The 19,766-nt window shown below is 35.4% G+C and overlaps 1 protein-coding gene across 6 annotated transcripts in view; it reads left to right on the forward strand.

Moving 5' to 3' along the window:
* The window catches only part of KCNT2 (potassium sodium-activated channel subfamily T member 2), a 344,584-nt gene that overhangs the window by 202,306 nt on the left and 122,512 nt on the right, over positions 1 to 19,766 (forward strand). For all 6 annotated transcript variants that reach the window (XM_082703085.1, XM_082703087.1, XM_082703086.1 and 3 more), the window contains exon 14: positions 13,499 to 13,607. In XM_082703085.1, the coding sequence (XP_082559211.1) occupies positions 13,499 to 13,607 (109 nt within the window). The remainder of the gene's footprint in view (positions 1 to 13,498; positions 13,608 to 19,766) is intronic.

A 19,766-nucleotide genomic window follows, 5' to 3' on the forward strand; every position in this document is an offset into this window, starting at 1 on the left:
TTGTGTGATAAACTTCAGATGATTACCTAGTGTAACTTCTAGGTTAAATAGTATGGGGTCTTCTCTGATTTTTAATACACAATGCTAATTTGCTCTTCAGAAATGTATAACTTACTTTTGCAAAAGTGGGCAATATTCCTTTAACTCTTGCCCCTTGGGCAAATGAAAAATAATATTAAGAACATTATTAGTAGTATTATACTGATAGTGGCAGTCAGCATTTATATAGTGCTTATTATGTGCAAGGAATAATTTTTTTGTTTTGTTTTGTTTTGCTTTGTTTTTTGTTTTTTTAAGAAAGGGAAAGAAAGACTCTTTAGTAGGCTCCATGCCTGATCTCATGACCCTAAAATCACAACCTGAGCCAAAATCAAGAGTCAGATGCTTAATTGAGCCCCTCAGGTGCCCTGGACTACCGTTCCAAAGCACTTTTTGTAGATTAACTGAATTAATTTTCATCACCACCTTGTAAAGTCATGTGTTAGTTATCTAATGCTGTGTAACCATACCAATCCCAAAGCTTTTTGGTGTAAATAACACATTTATTATCTCACAGTTTCTGTGGATCAGGAATGTAAGAGGACTAATGGTCAGTGTTGCAGTGAAGGTGTCAGCTGGGACTACTGTTACATGAGAGATTGACTTGGGCAGGAAGATCTGCTTCTGGTGTGGTTCATTCTTGACTCCCATGGTTGGCAAGATAGTGCTGGCCATTGCAGGAGGCTTCAGTTCTTTACCTCTTGGACTTTTCCTTATGGCTACTTGAGTGTTCTTATGATGCGGCTGCTGGCTTCCTCCAGAAAACATTGACCTATAAGAGAGCAAGGCAGAAACCATAATCTCTTTTGTGACATAACCCTCACCGTCCCACCCTGAAACTTCCACAATATCCTATTGGTTACACAGATCAGCCCTGTTCTGTGAATACCAGGATACAAGAGCCATTATTACTCCAGGACACTTGCTACCATAGATAGATTTCATTATGGTTGACTCTTGACCAACATGCATTTGAACTACAGGAGTCTGCTTATATGTGCATATTTCCCCAATAAATACAGTACAGCACTCTAATTGTATTTTTCTTATCATTTTCTTTTCTTTAGCTTATTTTGTTGTAAAAACACAGTATATAGTACATATAATATACAATATATGTGTTAATCCACGGTTTATGCTTTTGGCAATGCTTCTAGTTAATGATAGATGATTGATAGCTAAGTTTTAGGGCAGTCAAATGTTCTATGTGGATTTGCCATCTACGCATAAGGTTGGTTCTCCTGACCCCTGTGTTGTTCAAGAGTCAACAATATTCTCATTTTACAAATAAGGAAATGGAGACACAAAGATATTAGGTGAAGTGTTGATGATGCTGCACTAGGTGGTAGAAACAGGTATTTAATCCATGTTCTCTGTCTCTAAAATGTGTGCTGCTAAGAGATATGTGGTATTGTCTAATAGTTTAATTTATTTTGATTTTCAGTTTTTGATTTCTAAGAGAGTTGCACATTTTCATGTATCTATTGCCCATTTAACTTCTCTATTCATTCATATATAAAATACATCCCTGTACTCTTATTTTCTACAGAGATGACTATTTTTCTCTTAGTGAATTATAGAGATTTCTCATATTCTAAAATTATGAACGTTTTGGCATTTTAAAAATTGCATTTTTTTTTTCAGTTTGCAAGTTGTCTTTGGATTGCATTTATGGTGCTTTTAACTAACAAAAATTTTGTCTATTTTTTGTACCTTTGTGCTTTTTGCCTCTAGATTGTTCATGGATTCATCTCTTAATACTTCAAATCAGTTTACTTTTCCAAAAGTTACTTTCTGTAAGACGGAATTTGTAGGAACCCCTAGAATTATCCCTTAAGGTCAAAAAAGAGTGGGTGAAGCGTGAATGACTGAAATGCCCAACTTATGTTATTTCTTGGAATCTGTTGATATGAACATTATGTTGAAGAATTGTAGGAGCTGAAGAAGAAGAACACCCAAGTGGGCAAGGACTCATTTAGACCTAACATTTGGCTTAATTACCCATTAAATCAAACTCCCTTTGCATTGAGGAATTCCTTTTAAGTTGCATATGTCTCCTGGTAAAACTGAAATTTCAGTCTTCTTTTGTACTTTTACTTTGTTCAGATTGTTAGATGACCATCTAGTTGAGAGTAGCATCTATCTGTCTACCTATGTATCTATCATCTATCATTTTTCATTTAGTAAAATCATTTTGGAAGGAAAGGTAAAGGTTTAGTTATGGGAGACTGTCAAAAGGCAAGCAGTTGCTAATAAGTATGTACTAAATGTCTACTATAAGTGATGATGTGAGAACTTCCTTTGCAATTTTGTCCAGAGTAATGACACTCTCAAAAAAACAACTGTCACAGATTACACATAACAGCTATAAATATGGCTGTGGGTTGTCATGTCTCTGGGAAGATCAGGTAAATTGTAGCATCCTCCCTTATTGGTAAGGGAAAGGTGTGCAGTCATATAAGCTCTATTTCCACTTATTTATTTTTATAAAACAAAACTATTTACTTGGTATGAGACTATAGTTTACTGCATGCTGCCCTGTGTTATTTCAACCTGAAGTTTGTATTGTTATAAGACAGAAGTAAATGACTAAAGGTATTTGTCTAATACGATACTAAGCATAGTTGCCTAAAGACTCCTGCTTAAACACATGGGATTCTGACTCATCCATCTCTTGTGACTGCAAATTTCATGACCCTTTAAATCGAGCACAGGACAACACTTACATTTTCCTACTTTATCATACATTTTTATAAGTGCTAAGAAACTATATTTTAAACTTCATAGAATGCTTGATTCAGAAGATCCATTTTCCAGTTTGACAAGAATTCCTGGAGATTTAGAGTGAAAGAACCATATAATGGATATACCTGCACTTCGACATCATCCCAGATGCTTCCAGGCTTATCTGTATTCTTCAAAGCTCACTCACTCTTCTTTGTTTCTGTTTTGTTTATTCAACCTTCCATTACCACCTAAACACGCTCCTTCTGCCTCCTGAAGACTTTTAATGCAGTGCTATTAAGTGCCGATCAAAGACCAGTGTCAGGCTGCAGATGTTTGCTAGGCTACAAGTTAAGTACAGCAATTGAAAGTAAGCATTTAGCAACTTTGATAGCAGTTCAGTGTCACTGTGACATCCAAGTGCACCATCAGTGTGTTATCTCTTTGGAAAGTGAGTAGACTGCTATCAGAATCATAGATGAGTCATGGGTGGCGTGAATTCTGTGCCAGTCATGTACAATAGAACGACATAAGTGTCTGCAGTGGGTTGGAAATTAAAAAAAGAAAAAAAAATACTGGTTCTTTATCACAAAGAGCTGAGGAGCATTGCTCCAAAGCATCATCCGTGTGGATTCTCCCAAGGCCTCCCCTTCCTTTCTTCTCTTCTGCCCTCTTTCAACAAACCAAACTCTGTGGGTTGTTATTTCAACCAAACTCATAATACTATACTAATTCCCTTCATTTTTATGGCTCCAGATTGGAAAAAAAACAAACAAAATCCTATGTAGATGGATTCCCTTTTCCTGCTCCTTGGCCTCATGAACTTTGCTGGAGAAAAAAAGAAAGAAAGAAAGAAAGAAAGAAATCACTTAGTAGGTCTGATTCATGTTTCCGCAAACTCACTTGGGCAGCTGGGAGGCCCTTAACAGTGTGGGTTTTTTTCTTATCAAAATATTTCCACTCTTGTGTTACAATTTAAGACTTTATCTCATTTTTCCAAATGTTGCTTTGTTTTCACTTACTACTTCCTGCTTTTCTTCTATTATAACACAGTTTTCTTCTCATCTCTATACCGGATCCCATTGCCTGTGCTCTGTCAGCAACTTTGTAATGTTTTCTCTCCTTAATCTTCAGACCTTTTTTGTTGTTAATTTTCCTTAAAAATTTAAATATCCTTCTACCTCTCTGATTTTTTTAATTAAATTAAATTTTATTTTATTTTATTTCAGTGTTCCAAAATTCATTGTTTATGTGCCACACCCAGTGCTCCGTGAAGTACATGCCTCCATAATACCCACCACCAGGCTCACCGGCCCCACCCCCTCCGAAACCCTCACTTGTTTCTCACAGTGCACAGTCTCTCGTGGTTTGTCTCCCTCTCCGATTTCCCCCAACTCCCTTCTCTTCTCCATCTCCCAGTGTCTTCCGTGTTATTCCTTCTGCTCCATAAGTGAGTGAAACTATATGATAATTGACTCTCTCTGTGTGGCCTATTTCTTTATTTTTTTTTTAAGTTTTTATTTATTTATTTGACAGACACAGATCACAAGTAGGCAGAGAGGCAGGCAGAGAGAGAGGAGGAAGCAGGCTCCCCGCTGAGCAGAGAGCCCAATGTGGGGCTCCATCCCAGGACCCTGGGATCCTGACCTGAGTTAAAGGCAGAGGCTTTAACCCCCTGAACCACCCAGGGGCCCTGTTTGACCTATTTCACTCAGCATAATCTCTTCCAGTCCCTTGCATGTTGTTTTAAGAAAATTACTTTTGTCCACTTTCTTTACCGTTCAAATAACTTATTCTTAATTATCCTTAAAATCTTCCTTTAAACATCACCTCCTTGGAATGCTTTTTTTCCATTTGCTCCAGGGCAGGAAAGGTGTCCTTTTATATCTCCTATCATTTTTTTTGTAACATTTATCACAGTGTAACAGTATATTTGCTACTAATGAATCTAGAGAGCTTTCCAAATCCCTTTGAATCAGTGACTCAAATCATTTTAGTCTAGCTGCAATTTGTGTGTGTGTGATTGCAAAGTAACAAAATTGATTTCAAGGTCAAGTTTGACTTCATTCCTTCCAAACTGCCCAATTAAATGATGGGTGTTTGGGGAACATAGTGGTTATATTTTTTTCAGTTATCAGTTTAATTTAGTGGCTGTTTGAGTCATTTGTCCATCTGATAGCAAGCAGTAATCCTTAAAGTGGGTTCAGGACAAAGGAAAACCACTAGAATATATCACTTATTTTAATCCGTTTGTTTAATCAGTTTTAAAGTTGTTTAATTTTTGTTGAGTTCTCTGTCAGTAGTTTGAATTTAAATTAATAATAATGGATTTAGACAAATTATTTTACTTCTGAACATCTGATTTGTTATCTGAAGATGGTTTAACACCATATTCATCATAGAGCTTTTGTGAGTTTTAATAATATATATACAATCACTTAGCATAGAAACTAAAATATTGTTTGGTATTATTATTACTATTAAGATGATTCAATAACTATATTCTTAACTCTCAATAACTATCATGAGCTAGTGAGGAGACAATACATTGTTAGAACCCCAAGAAATCAGAGCCCTGAGACACTAATTTTTTTTTTAATTTTTAATTTTTTATAAACATATATTTTTATCCCCAGGGGTACAGGTCTGTGAATCACCAGGTTTACACACTTCACAGCACTCACCAAAGCACATACCCTCCCCAATGTCCATAATCCCACCCCCTTCTCCCAAACCCCCTCCCCACAGCAACCCTCAGTTTGTTTTTTGAGATTAAGAGTCACTTATGGTTTGTCTCCCTCCCAATCCCATCTTGTTTCATTTATTCTTCTCCTACCCACTTAAGCCCCCATGTTGCATCACCACTTCCTCATATCAGGGAGATCATATGATAGTTGTCTTTCTCTGCTTGACTTATTTCACTAAGCATGATACGCTCTAGTTCCATCCATATTGTCGCAAATGGCAAGATTTCATTTCTTTTGATGGCTGCATAGTATTCCATTGTGTATATATACCACATCTTCTTGATCCATTCATCTGTTGATGGACATCTAGGTTCTTTCCATAGTTTGGCTATTGTGGACATTGCTGCTATAAACATTTGGGTGCATGTGCCCCTTTGGATCACTATGTTTGTATCTTTATGGTAAATACCCAATAGTGCAATTGCTAGGTCATAGGGCAGTTCTATTTTCAACATTTTGAGGAACCTCCATGCTGTTTTCCAGAGTGGCTGCACCAGCTTGCATTCCCACCAACAGTGTAGGAGTGTTCCCCTTTCTCCGCATCCTCGCCAGCATCTGTCATTTCCTGACTTGTTGATTTTAGCCATTCTGACTGGTGTGAGGTAATATCTCATTGTGGTTTTGATTTGTATTTCCCTGATGCCGAGTGATATGGAGCACTTTTTCATGTGTCTGTTGGCCATCTGGATGTCTTCTTTGCAGAAATGTCTGTTCATGTCCTCTGCCCATTTCTTGATTGGATTATTTGTTCTTTGGGTGTTGAGTTTGCTAAGTTCTTTATAGATTCTGGACACTAGTCCTTTATCTGATATGTCGTTTGCAAATATCTTCTCCCATTCTGTCAGTTGTCTTTTGATTTTGTTAACTGTTTCCTTTGCTGTGCTAAAGCTTTCGATCTTGATGAAATCCCAATAGTTCATTTTTGCCCTTGCTTCCCTTGCCTTTGGCGTTGTTCCTAGGAAGATGTTGCTGCGGCTGAGGTCGAAGAGGTTGCTGCCTGTGTTCTCCTCAAGGATTTTGATGGATTCCTTTCGCACATTGAGGTCCTTCATCCATTTTGAGTCTATTTTTGTGTGTGGTGTAAGGAAATGGTCCAATTTCATTTTTTCTGCATGTGGCTGTCCAATTTTCCCAGCACCATTTATTGAAGAGGCTGTCTTTTTTCCATTGGACAGTCTTTCCTGCTTTGTCGAAGATTAGTTGACCGTAGAGTTGAGGGTCTATTTCTGGGCTCTCTATTCTGTTCCATTGATCTATGTATCTGTTTTTGTGCCAGTACCATGCTGTCTTGATGATGACAGCTTTGTAATAGAGCTTGAAGTCCGGAATTGTGATGCCACCAATGTTGGCTTTCTTTTTTAATATCCCTTTGGCTAATCTAGGTCTTTTCTGGTTCCATATAAATTTTAGAATTATTTGTTCCATTTCTTTGAAAAAGATGGATGGTACTTTGATAGGAATTGCACTAAATGTGTAGATTGCTTTAGGTAGCATAGACATTTTCACAATATTTATTCTTCCAATCCAGGAGCATGGAACATTTTTCCATTTCTTTGTGTCTTCCTCAATTTCTTTCATGAATACTTTATAGTTTTCTGAGTATAGATTCTGTGCCTCTTTGGTTAGGTTTATTCCTAGGTATCTTATGGTTTTGGGTGCAATTGTAAATGGGATTGACTCCTTAAGTTCTGAAGACACTAATTTTTCAAAAAAATATTAAAACTGCTATATTTCTGACATATTTCAAAGCAACAGAGGTTAATAGAATTAACTGTTCTGCTCTAGAATACAGGAAACTTGATTCTCCTGAGCACTTAATTAATATGATACATTAAAACCTGCAACATTAAGATAATGCAAGGATTCAAGCAATTGGAAAATCAAGCAAGCTTCTCATACTTTATATTATTGAGATGTAATAAATCTGTTTTTTAGGGTGCTGCCAATCTCAAATGGAGCTGAATTCTCTATGTTTAATAAGCATTCTTATATTTAGATACTGTGAAACTAAATGACTTTTAAAGGTTCACTTAAGCCTATTCTTAGATTTGTTGTGGTTGAACGGCTCACTATCCTGGAACTGGCAAAAGTCTTTGTTGTATGATCACTCATGTGTGTGTGCACACACACACACACGCAACACACACACACATTCACCAATTGGTTATTGTATTGATTAAAGAGACAGGGTCAAAATCATGTTCAATTGTTAGAGATTATCCATTCTCCTCTAAGGAAAAAAAAAAGCAATTTTCATAGCAATCGACCCTCTCATGCTTATAAACAGTCTAATAAGCAAAGAATATGTGAGATATTTTATAACACAATTTGTTCACTCAGTTTATGTAATAAACATATCCCCATAAAATGAAAACAAATAGCAGTTTTTAAAATTTACCCTGTTTGGTGTTCCTGTTTTAAAGCTCTTTTCCAAAGGATATTTGATTTCTGTAAATCACAACCCTGCATTGGTTTAGTGCATTTTCCACTGTTGTTACTGCTTTCCAAAGATCTGTTACCTAGCAACTGCATAGAAGAAGCTTCTAGTATTTTAAATCATACAGGAGCTCAGAAAACACTGAGGCAGACTTTAAAAAAAGATTCTGACTTGTTAAAATGTAATTAACAATTTTATTTTCCTTAAAGTAAAAGGGATTTGAAAACAGATTTGATTCATAAGTATCTATAAACTTGTATCTTTAATTCTAAGTGCTTATCTTAAAAGCCCCTTAGATTAAAAATAATAATATAGCAATAAAAAGAAACCACGAATCTCACATAATCCCTACTATTTTATGTCATACTTTTTGAAAATTTGCCTACTCATTGAGTTAGCTACTGTTAATAGTTTGATTCCTGCTCTTAAAATTTTCTGTGCTTATTCAGACATACATATGAGCATATAAGCTTACACCCAGAAGTCAGCATTTTTATAAAACTACGATTGTGTTTTAATTCCAGAACAATAAATGTATGCTATATTGCTTTGCTACTTATGTTTTTAAAAATGTATTATTGGCATTATTTCAAGATAGTTTATTGAAGTCTTTGTTTTTAATAAGCATGATTGTGAGGTTATGTACTTGTTTAGAATTCTGAACAGCATTTCATACTCATTGTCTACCTTTCTTCTCAGAAAATCCTATAAGGCACATACAGTTACTATTCACATTTTAAAAATCAGGCAAATTAGGCTCAGAGGGATCAGTATCTGCCCATGGCTTGGCACACTCAGTAGTGACAACACTTGATCTCCTGTGCTCATGCTTTAACATGAGCCACAAACAACAAGGTTCTAAATCAAAACAGATACACAGAAACTGTAAAAGGATGAGAAGAAGACATGAAATGCACATCATTTTGAAAGAGGACATGCTTTCTTCAACAAGGGAGGAAAATTAGACACTATAAAGAAAAAAAAAGGGATCGATTCTATCATTGCTAAGGAATTACCTCCGCATAATCGAGATGGAGTTTTGCCATTATGTGGTCTCACCAACAAGAAGGAAAGAGTTTGGGAAAGGTGGTTTTGTCTACAAAAAAATAAGACAGTAGCTGGACGGACCTAGTGAAGTGACGATATTTCACTAAAGGGAAGCTGGAAAATGTAATTTCTACCTGGGCAACCATGCACCCAGTGACAGTTGGGGGATGGGTGAGAGGAAATAAGAGCTTCTCTTACTCAAAGGAAGAAGGACGGAATGAACATGGGTGAAAGCAGTTTCAGCCACAGTCCAGATCCTTATACACCTAGTAGTCCTGTACAATATTTTCCCTATATATTGAGAGATTCATCTATTTATATGAAAAACACTCCCCAGAGCTTTATCAATTATTGCATCCAGCTCAAAACCCAGGACTTCTGGATAATGCAAAGTCAGTTGTAGGTGTGGCTTCTCATGGTCTGGCAACACACATGCTAATAAATTAGTTAGCTACCTCTACCCCTACTGCTTATGCATATAGAATAGTGAAACAAGATAATTTTGGTAAAATATCGGTGTTTAGAAAAAGGAAGAACTGGAGACACACAGCAGTCATTGGTCCATAGCAATGAAGAAATCCTGTCAGACATGAATGGTAGAGACCTAGAATAAATTCCTTATTAGACACTCATTCTGCTCTTAAGGAGTAACTCCTTTGTCTTTTCATGTCTATTCAAAGATATTCTTTATTGACTATTCTCTGTGGCCCCAGAAAAAGTTCAGATTGGAGCAGATTTCTTTCATTCCTTCCCATGTGTCAATAATTGTGCTCTAAGTTCTTCTCCAAGGACTTTCTTAAACCTGCTGTGTTTACTGGTTATTGTTGCCCTGCTCATATCTTCTTCTTGATTGTAATGACAGCTACCTTGCCATCATCTAAAATAGATAAGTTTGAGTGGGAAAACAGTACTTTAATCCGATTCTTGCCACAGGCCTGGCTGTATTGGTTTGGGAGAAGTCTTAGTGGAAGGCCTCTCCTAAAGACTCTGAGAGAGTATCATCTCCTGCTGTTCAGGGTATGGGTCACTTTTTCGGTTCTGCAACTGTCCAGATTCTTTCTTGGACGCTTGATTTAGCTTTCTGGCTGTAAGAAATAATGCCCTGTTTAAGATAGCTTTGTTCCTTTCTCTCTCTGCTTCCAAAGTGATCAGTTCTTACCTCGGGTCGTCTCTTTATGTACACCTGACTAAAATCAGCAAGGCCCTGTCAACCACACATTTGTATTCTTCTCCCTTCCAAGCATTTCTCTAGACATGTTTCCATAGATATGTTGTTTCTGCATACAGAGGGGAAAATGGATAATAAGAAAAAATAGCAATTTCTGTTACAGATGTAATTCTCCATTATGCATATTCAATATACCTAAATTTTACATAACATTGTCTCACATTTTTTTTTAAGATTTTATTTATTTATTTGACAGACACAGATGACAAATAGGAGGAAAGGCAGGCAGAGAGAGAGGTGGAAGTGGGCTCCCCGCCGAGCAGAGAGCCTGACGCGGGGCTCGATCCGAGGACCCTGGGATCATGACCTGAGCCAAAGGCAGAGGCTTTAACCCACTGAGCCACCCAGGCGCCCCAAGTCTCACATTTTAAATTAGAAAATTATTTTATAAAAATTGGCAGTTTGCAACTGGGAAATATCCCAGAAAAGAAAGACAAGTAGCAGAAATTAAAAAGAGAGAGAGCTGAAAAGCCCTTGGTCTCCTAGTTTACTCATTCTTTCCAACACTGTATGGTCATAATAGTTAATGATATTGATAGTCATGAAAATGATTCTCTCAATGCCCTAGACTTGTGTACCTATAATTCCCCTATGTTGAATGTTCTTGTTCACCGTCCTATTTCAGCACCCGCTTCCAGAGGGATCCACAGATCATGTCATTACTGTTAATGTAACACTTCCATAATCTCTCTTCCTGATGATCCTGTTTCTGACCACTGCCTCTCATTCCAATTCACATCCTCTAGTACAGAACTCCACCTATCTTTTGACTACACCGGGACTTAAAATGCATTGATTCTACAAAACTTTTATCATTGTTGACAACGGCAGATGCCGTCTTCTCTACTTAACCTGTTTGAATTCCATAGCACACCATTATAATCCATTATTTTAATTCATCCTCAGTTCATTGACCTTTAGTGAGACTTGTCAGAAGTCACTGGTGGTGAATTCTCTCGGTCTTCTTGACAGAAGGTAGTGTTTACTTCCATGCATTTGAATATAGCCTGAATAAACAAAATAAACAAAAGATAATGTGCAGCCTATTCCCACTTGAAATCCATGATCCATGATTTCTCAGGGTCAGCAGCTGCCAGATATCATTTCTGTGTCTCACTGTTCTGTTTCTTCTTCCACTCTCTGAAGCAACTATGCTGTATTTTCTCCTCTTAACCTCCAGCTTCTCCTTTACTCAGTATTTCCACCAATTTCACAAAGAAAACAGAACCATAAGAAGAAAAACAGAATTTTCATAAACTTCCACCTATACAATCTACCTACCAACCTGCATGTACACCCATCTGTTCTGCCTCCCCTCCTCTTATTATTAATGAGCAATTTTAGGAGGGATGTGACTAATAAAAGTCATGGAAAGGTAGTATAGTATTCTTGTAAGGTTAACCAAATTCTGCTAGTGGATGAGTGACATTTTAAGGAATGTGAAATATATCCTATAAGCTTTAGGATTTTATGGAAGGTCATTAATTTGTTTGGCTTATAGCACTGTCTAGTTATTGGTGATAACAGAAATATTCCATATTTACATTGTCTGATACTGTAGGCGGTTACCACAGATGTTTTTGAGCACTTTATTGCTGTTAAAAGATGGCTAGTAAGATGGAGCAACTGAACTTTTATGTGTATTTCAATGTATTTAAATGGGGCAGTGGCAGCTCTAATTGGACAGCACAATTTTGGAAGGGTAATAAAATGCTGAAGAGTTAGAAGGCATGAAAAGCAATTAAGAAGCTCTTGCATTTGTCTAGGTGAGAGATAAACGTAGTTTGAATAAAGATTCATTGTATGTATGGAAGGAAAGGGAGAAAGAAAAAAAAGAATGGGAGAGAGAAAGAAAGAAAAGCATTTCTGTTGGTGGTGAAATCAGACCTGACCTGAAATTATTTGGTAGCAATCCCCACACTGAATTTTATTTTTCCACTTAGTAGTCACACATTTAGCTGCAGGAATAATAGTATGTTAAAGCATAGGTTGCTCCCTAGGTGTATTACATAGATTCTGGTAGATAAAGCACATTGCCTTTCTAAACTCTAAAATAATAATAATAATAATAATAATAATAATAATAATTCTAAAAGCTGATATCTGGCTCTTAAGAATTATGGATAAGGATTGGAACCCTGTAACAAGTAGGGACAGTGGAATGGAGGTGGAGAAAGACAGAGAAGACTTTAGCGGCATGTTCAATAAACCTTGGCTATCATATGGCATTGAGAAGTGAGGAGCGAAGTTGCAGTACTTAACTGATTCTTCCGCCCAGGGGCCCCTGTGTGTTCATTCTGTAGATAGCCAACTCACCTACAAATTCAACCGTCTATTTCTTAACGTAGCTAAAACTATTTTCTGGGAATATTTATTTTTTAGAACTTTACACATTGTCTTTATTTCTCATACCAACTGTAATTGTTTACTTGGGAAGGAATGTCCACCCCCCCCCAAGTAAACAGTATCTTAATCACTTCTCTAAAATATGACTTTTATGGAAAATTGGATACCTGGTGTCTGTGCCTTCATTGCTGTATGAAGTAATAGACATGGGCTGAGTAGCATCACCTCTCTTTAATGTGGCCTGCAACCTCTCATGTGGCCCCATCTTTATAGCACACTCTTTTGTTTTTATGTCAGTGACTTCAACTGCCACTTAATATCTTTCCTGATTGAATCCTATCATCTCTTGCATTTATGACTGTAGGTCCTGAGGTCAAAGTACAATTTTAATTTAAATGTATTTTAGCATTAGTTTTTATTGCCTGAAGTCATAGTTGTTTTGATTCTACAAAATCTATTACCACTATATAAATGTTATCTACCATGTCTTTTAATAATTCTAAGTCTGTGTGCCATGTGACCATGAATTTGAAAAATCAATAATGCTTTAAATCAATACTACTGCATTTCATACTATAGAATTATCAGAATTAAAAGGTACTTTATACAGTCCCTGAATTGTTTTCCATACTGCACCTTCAAACTATCTATCTACCTCTCACCTCCTTGTACAGATGAAGCACAGGAAAAATAAACGCTTTGCTGAAGGCTGCCGATTTTATTAAAGACAGAAGGGGCCACTTAACTCATAATCTAGTACTCACTCTCATGAAACATTTTTCCTGGGGAAAATTGCACACGTAAAAATATCTTAAGTGTGTTTATGTGGAAACTTCTGTAATTTTATTTGCTGTTTTATTTTTCATATTATTTTAAATTAGTGCTCTCCCAGGGTAAATTATTCTAATTTACCTGTTCTATTTCAAACAGATCACGTTGTTTGTGAAGAAGAGTTTAAATACGCCATGTTAGCTTTAAACTGTATATGCCCGGCAACATCTACACTTATTACACTACTGGTTCATACCTCTAGAGGGCAGTAAGTATATGTTTTCTTTAAGATAATGTATTTTTACATTGTAAAAAGTAATAATAATAACATTAATATAAGTGCAGTCCTGTGATTTAGAAGTACAATAAGCCAAGGTATATAGCTATATATGTACCTATACTTGTATTTGTGTGAGTTGTATTCACCTGCAGACAGATGGATAGATAGATAGACAAATGTAGACCAGTTAAGAGGTGGGGTGGAGGTGGGGGGGGGAAGTGGTCTAAGACATATAAAAAACTGGCAGTTATTTTCTGTGTTTTTTAAACTAATCCTGAGATAATTTGTTTCATCCTAAATTCTAAGTGTCTACATCATTTGTTAGGTCTAGGATTAGGACACTGTCTATTTTCAAGATACTTAACGAATAAAACTTTAAAACACAGGATAATGACAATCATTAGTATGAGATCTTGAAACCATTTTTTTTCTTTTCCTGCGGTAAGTTTTTATTTTAAAGCTACACGTACATGATTGACCTCAAAATTTAAACTTTACAGTTACTATAAAATAACAAAGTACTTGATAAAATTAGCGAGTAATATAAAAGAAATCACTTTTTTATATGCATTTCAAGGTAGATGAGGGAAAGTTCTAAGACCGTTTTATATTTCTATGAGAGAGTTTGTATTTGACTTGGATGATCAAGGAAAATATAATCCGTGAGCACACCCCACTCTTATTTGAAGAGACAAATGTTACATTGCTTTTCATACCTTTTTTTATTCCTTATTTAGTATTTTAGACAAAGTGTTGATTTTCAAAGTAAATTTTACTGTGGTGCTTATAAATATGATTATTTAAAACTAGTAAGTTAATTGATTGTTATTTAAGTGAAGTGTCAAATCAAATAAATCAAGAAGGAAAATTCTTTTTGGGGATTTAGTCTTTAATTTTTTTTTTAAATTTCTTGGGATTTAATACTAGATGGAGTAAATTGCTAATTGGAAAATAACAAATACCCTGCAGTATTTTCAGGTAGATTTTACTCCCTTATTTTTAATTATGTCTCTGCTCTATTGAGATAGTAAGATTTTCTGAGGAGCTATTTTCTTAAAGTTCTGAATGAAAATATTTCTATTCTCTATTTACAAACCTTTAATTTGTGCAATGGAAAAGATGTAACAGGTTTATGAATAAATTGTTTTTCTTTGAAAAAAGTAATTTCATTTTAATGAAATTAAATAAAATACTGAAAATGACTTTAACACCAATCAATGGAACATTTATAGAACTCATCACAAGGGTTCATTATTTTTCCAAGCTCTCTTTGTCATGGAGATGCAACTTTAAAACTGAATATCTAGTCTCATTTTATTGTTGTAGAAATGATAAAAATGAGGCTCATCAACGCTAACATACATCATTAATTATAGACTGGTTAAATTGCACTGTAAATATTATTTATTGGCATACAATATTGCCTTAGTGAATAAATTGCTTTTGCTCTAAGTTAAAAAGGCATTTCATTGATCCTTAAAATATGACATTTCCCCAATATACTTTAATGAATTTTGCCTTACTACAAAAGAGGGTAATGTTGTCGAAGACATTTTTCCACATAATTAAGGATTTTCTTTGAATAAGGTTGACCAGCAAAATTACTTCACAACTGTCACCATAAATGCTGTAGTCCACCAGAATAACTTTATTGAGCCATAATTTACGTACCATACAAACCACCCATCTATTGCATACGATTTAATGTTTCTTGGCATAGTCACAGTCTTGTGAAAACATCACCACCGTCTAACTCCTGAATATTTTCATCACTCCATTTTATAAATGAGAAGTCCGGGGCACAGCATCTAGTATAGCATGTCTGACTCAACACTGCACCTAGTTCATTCCATTTTTTTTTTTTTTTAATTCTAACATTTTTAGCTGTAGAACTTAATCCCCAAGATTCTCTCCTTGTAATCACAAAGTGTCTGCTTTGCTTTAGGCTATTCTCCTAAGTAGAAAGAGGGGAATTACAAAGGTGCAAAGTATTGCCAGCTGGGACTACTTGAAACTTTCCATGAAATCCAACCATTGTATTTTAACATCTTAAGATAGAGTTATATTTTGCATATTAAAATGTGAGTTTATTTTTAATTATGTCTGCTAGGAATGTAAATAATTTTAAAATTAAAAATTTTGTATACACACTTTATATATACATATATACACATATTTATTTAAATTTATGTGTTTACTCTTTTATAATAATTAGGTTATATATTATAAGAATAAAAGATAAATCAAAGGATCTTGTCAGGAGATATATGGATTCATGCAAATAACTGCGAAAGCCTAAGTTTTCTGTGTGAAATACAAAGGTCATTGCTTCTTATTAGAGAGACAGCTCAAATGCGGTGATTGCAAAATTGGCACTATTAAAAAATACTATTAAGTATATCTGTAGTAGAGTTGTTACTTATTATTACTTTTTGATAGTTGGCCCTTTACCTGAATTTTAACATATTATTTATTAGTGAGCCAAAATCAAGCCTATTATTATAAAATATGTGATCCAGAAACTTCTCTCACTAAAGTACCAACTAAAATTGGACTTTCTGGGAAGTACATATCCTAATCACAACTAAAATTACTTCTGTTTGGTAGTGTTCATGCTGTAAATGGGGCTCATAAATTTAGGAAGGAAACGTGACAGAGATAAAAGATCACCCACTCTGGCAGTGTGAAATGGTTGACTCACTAACTGGCAAAGTTAACTATCACTGAGCCAATTATATCCTCCATTTCATTCTCAATCATTTTTTATGGAAAATTTGCGATAATAATTTTCTCATCCATTACTTTATTCATTTATTTGACAATTATTTTATTGAACGGTTACTCTGTGACAGAACCATTCCAAGTGTTACGGTTTCAACAAGGAAACCAATAGAAAAATTCTAGCTGTCATGAAGGTGTTATTCCAACTGGGGAGACAGACCAAAAATAAATATGTAAAATATATCTCAGATAGACACACATCTAATGATTTGAGAAACAGCAAGTGGACTAATGTCTCTAGAAAAGAGGGACAAGAAAGATAGTAAAAACTGAGATCTGACAGGGAAACACTGGTTCTCTGGCCATTATAAGGGTGGTACCCATCATTCTCAAATGAAAGATCATTGAAAGATTCTGAGCAGAAGAGTGATAAAATTTGAATAAGAGAAACAAACACACGGGCTTTTTGGTTGAACAAAAACAATTATGAGATTATGGACTAATCTAAGCCAGAGAAGTTAAATCTTATCTTGGGGAAGGGCACAAGCATGGAAGTGATTAGAAGCGCTCAGATTCTAGATGTATTTTGAAGGCTTTGTTGTCAGGAATTAATTAGATGTGGGGTGGAACAGAAGGAGAAGAGTCTAGCATGACTGCAAATTTTTAGACCAAGCAACTAGAAGGATATAATTGTGATTTACCATAATGAAGAAGACTGGGGAGGATCAAGATTTTCATTTTGGACATAATTTAAGGTACTTGTTAGACTCCCCAAGTTGTGTCTAATATAGAGTCTGGAGCTTAGCTACACTGATGATAAAAATTTGGCTGTCATCAGCATACGGACACTTTAAACCATGAAAATGGATGAAGTCACTTCACAGGATTATTTTGAGGATTAAGTACAGTCATCCCAGACCCTAGTAGGTAGGTACTCTTTAATTCTCTCATTGGCTCTATTTACATGTATCAAGTGAGTCAGATTCTGTACGCGTCAAAATTATTTTTTAAATTTGGTGTCAGGGACAGTTTGACTGTGGCAGGAGCAATGCATTAAAGACAAAGCACGACACCCAGAACCATATATGTATTTGTGATGGAGAAAGAAAAGACTGAGGCCATGTACACGTGTGTTTTTTATTTAAATTAGAATATGTTTGTAACTTTATCTGGATATTTTTTGGAACAAAGAATGATATTAATGAGCAAATATTTATCGTAGTGCTTCCAAACAATTAACAGTGAAGGTATATATCTCATCATGGCCAATCTTTCAACTCAGTCTTAAATATTACAGAGATTGGGATTAAATATATTTTGAAAAAGATGACTCAGGTATGTACAATGTCAGGCATTTCACTCTCAAGCAATGTATTATTCAGTCATGGAAGGTTTCATAGAAAAAAGCCAAGTAGAGTTACAGGAGGTACAAAACTATTTTGTTTTCTTAAAAGATGCAAGTTTTGAGATGCCTGGGTGGTTCAGTCGGTTAGGTGTCTGCCTTCGGCTCAGGTCTTAATCTGAGGGTCCTGGACTTGAGTCCCACATCAGGCTCCCTGCTCAGTGGGGAGTCTGCTTTTCCCCTCGCCTCTGCCACTCCCTCTGCTTGTGTGCACTCCCTCTCTCTCTGACAAATAAATAAATGAAATCTTTTAGAAAAACGATGCAAGTTTTTAGTGAACTTTTCAAAATTTGTTTAGAAGAAATGCATTATAAAAAACAATTTAAATAAGGAAAGTATTAAATGCAGTAAAATTATTTTAAAATGTAGCAGAAGACATAAGGATAAAAAAAGACAGATATCAGAGAAAATGGTTAAGTCATATAAATGTAAGCAGGTAACAGTTGCTGGCAGATTCAGATTTCATAATACATTATTACAATATATTATAATAATTTTCTTTTGATTTCTATGGCCACAGAAAGGGAGGCCTCAAATAGAAATCAATTCGTATATGATATAAATATATGTTTTAAGTATTTTGAATGGGTGGAAAGATGTAAGAATTCCAATGTTACAGTCCATAACTACATATTAGAAGTAAGGGGAAGGCGAAGTTGCTTTTTTATTTTAGTAAAATCAATTTCAAAAAGTTGCAGTTTTGTAACTATGTTCCTCGGGGGTGGTTATTTCATAAGAAGCCCTTCATTAAGTTACTAGGACGAGTGTGTTATTTTCATCAATGGGATCTGGAAACTGCAGATTTGGGTATTGCTGCAGTGCTTTTTGTAAAACAAAAATTAAACACTATTAAGTTTTGTCTGTTGTTTTCAATGTAATTGGTCTATTTTAAAAAAAGAAGAACACCTTCATTTGTGGTTATTTCCTTAGCTTGCAAAATTTTATTGTACCTCTACATGCAAAGTGTTTGTAAAATTATAGAGAGATAGTCTTGTTCAGAATTCTGTCATGAACACTATAATTATGTACATTTAAGTTTAAGTGAAATTTAGGCTTTCTCAAACAACTGTTTCACCAGAGACTGCTTAATAGTTTTGGGAAATCTTCAACCATAGTAGAAACACATTAAGCCAAAATGCACTGTAATTAATTTTTGTGTGTGGTATATAAATAGTGGTTCTATTATTTCGTATTATTGCCAAATTTGTGTTCCAAGGTGCAATTACTAATGCTTTTGGATGGAAGTTAATAATTTTCCTGAAAAGTAAAATTATGTACTCAAGTAAGACTGGGAAATGCAGGATAACACATTACATTTTTAATGGCTTATTTTTGAGTCTTTTCATTTAAACCAAATTTAGACTCACAGAAAAGTTACAAAAATAATACAGAGAGATCCTACCTACCCTTCCCATATAAGTATCATAGTGCAGTTCTCAACATCACAAATTAACATTGGTACAATACAATTGACTAAATTGTTGGTCTAAATGAATTTCACCAGATTTGCCATTAAAATCCCTTTACTGTTCCAGGATCTTCTCCCTGGCAGATTCAGGGAGAAGCTGTTTCTGAAATAACTTAGCAATTATTTCTGCTACGCCTCCTCCAATTGGTGGTAGTTTCAGTGGGTAAGATTGGAAATCAGTATAAATGAATGACTTTTAATGCATGTATATCAAAGATAGACACAGAAACTTAGATCTGTGTCTGTATGGGCCTGTGAGTATATACAAATATAATTCCCAACTCTTTGTTTACTGAGAGAGCAAGGATGGCTCAGTAGCCCTTAGCACAGTTAATGTTCACATCTTGGTTACTACACACAGTTCTCTAATAATAACATCCAGGGGCTTCTTGGGGTACTGGGTGGATTGAGGATGTAGGCAGGGAATGTACAAGAAGAGTCTGGAAATATCTTGTGGTGCCAGAAAGTCAGGAGTTGCTCTGAAGAGTGGGGGGGTTTGTCGAAATGACACAAGAAATAACTTGAAGGAGTTCCTAACATGCTAAGATGGGAGAAT

Source organism: Mustela nivalis (assembly GCF_964662115.1).
Source record: "Mustela nivalis genome assembly, chromosome: 16".
Lineage (NCBI taxonomy): Eukaryota > Metazoa > Chordata > Mammalia > Carnivora > Mustelidae > Mustela > Mustela nivalis.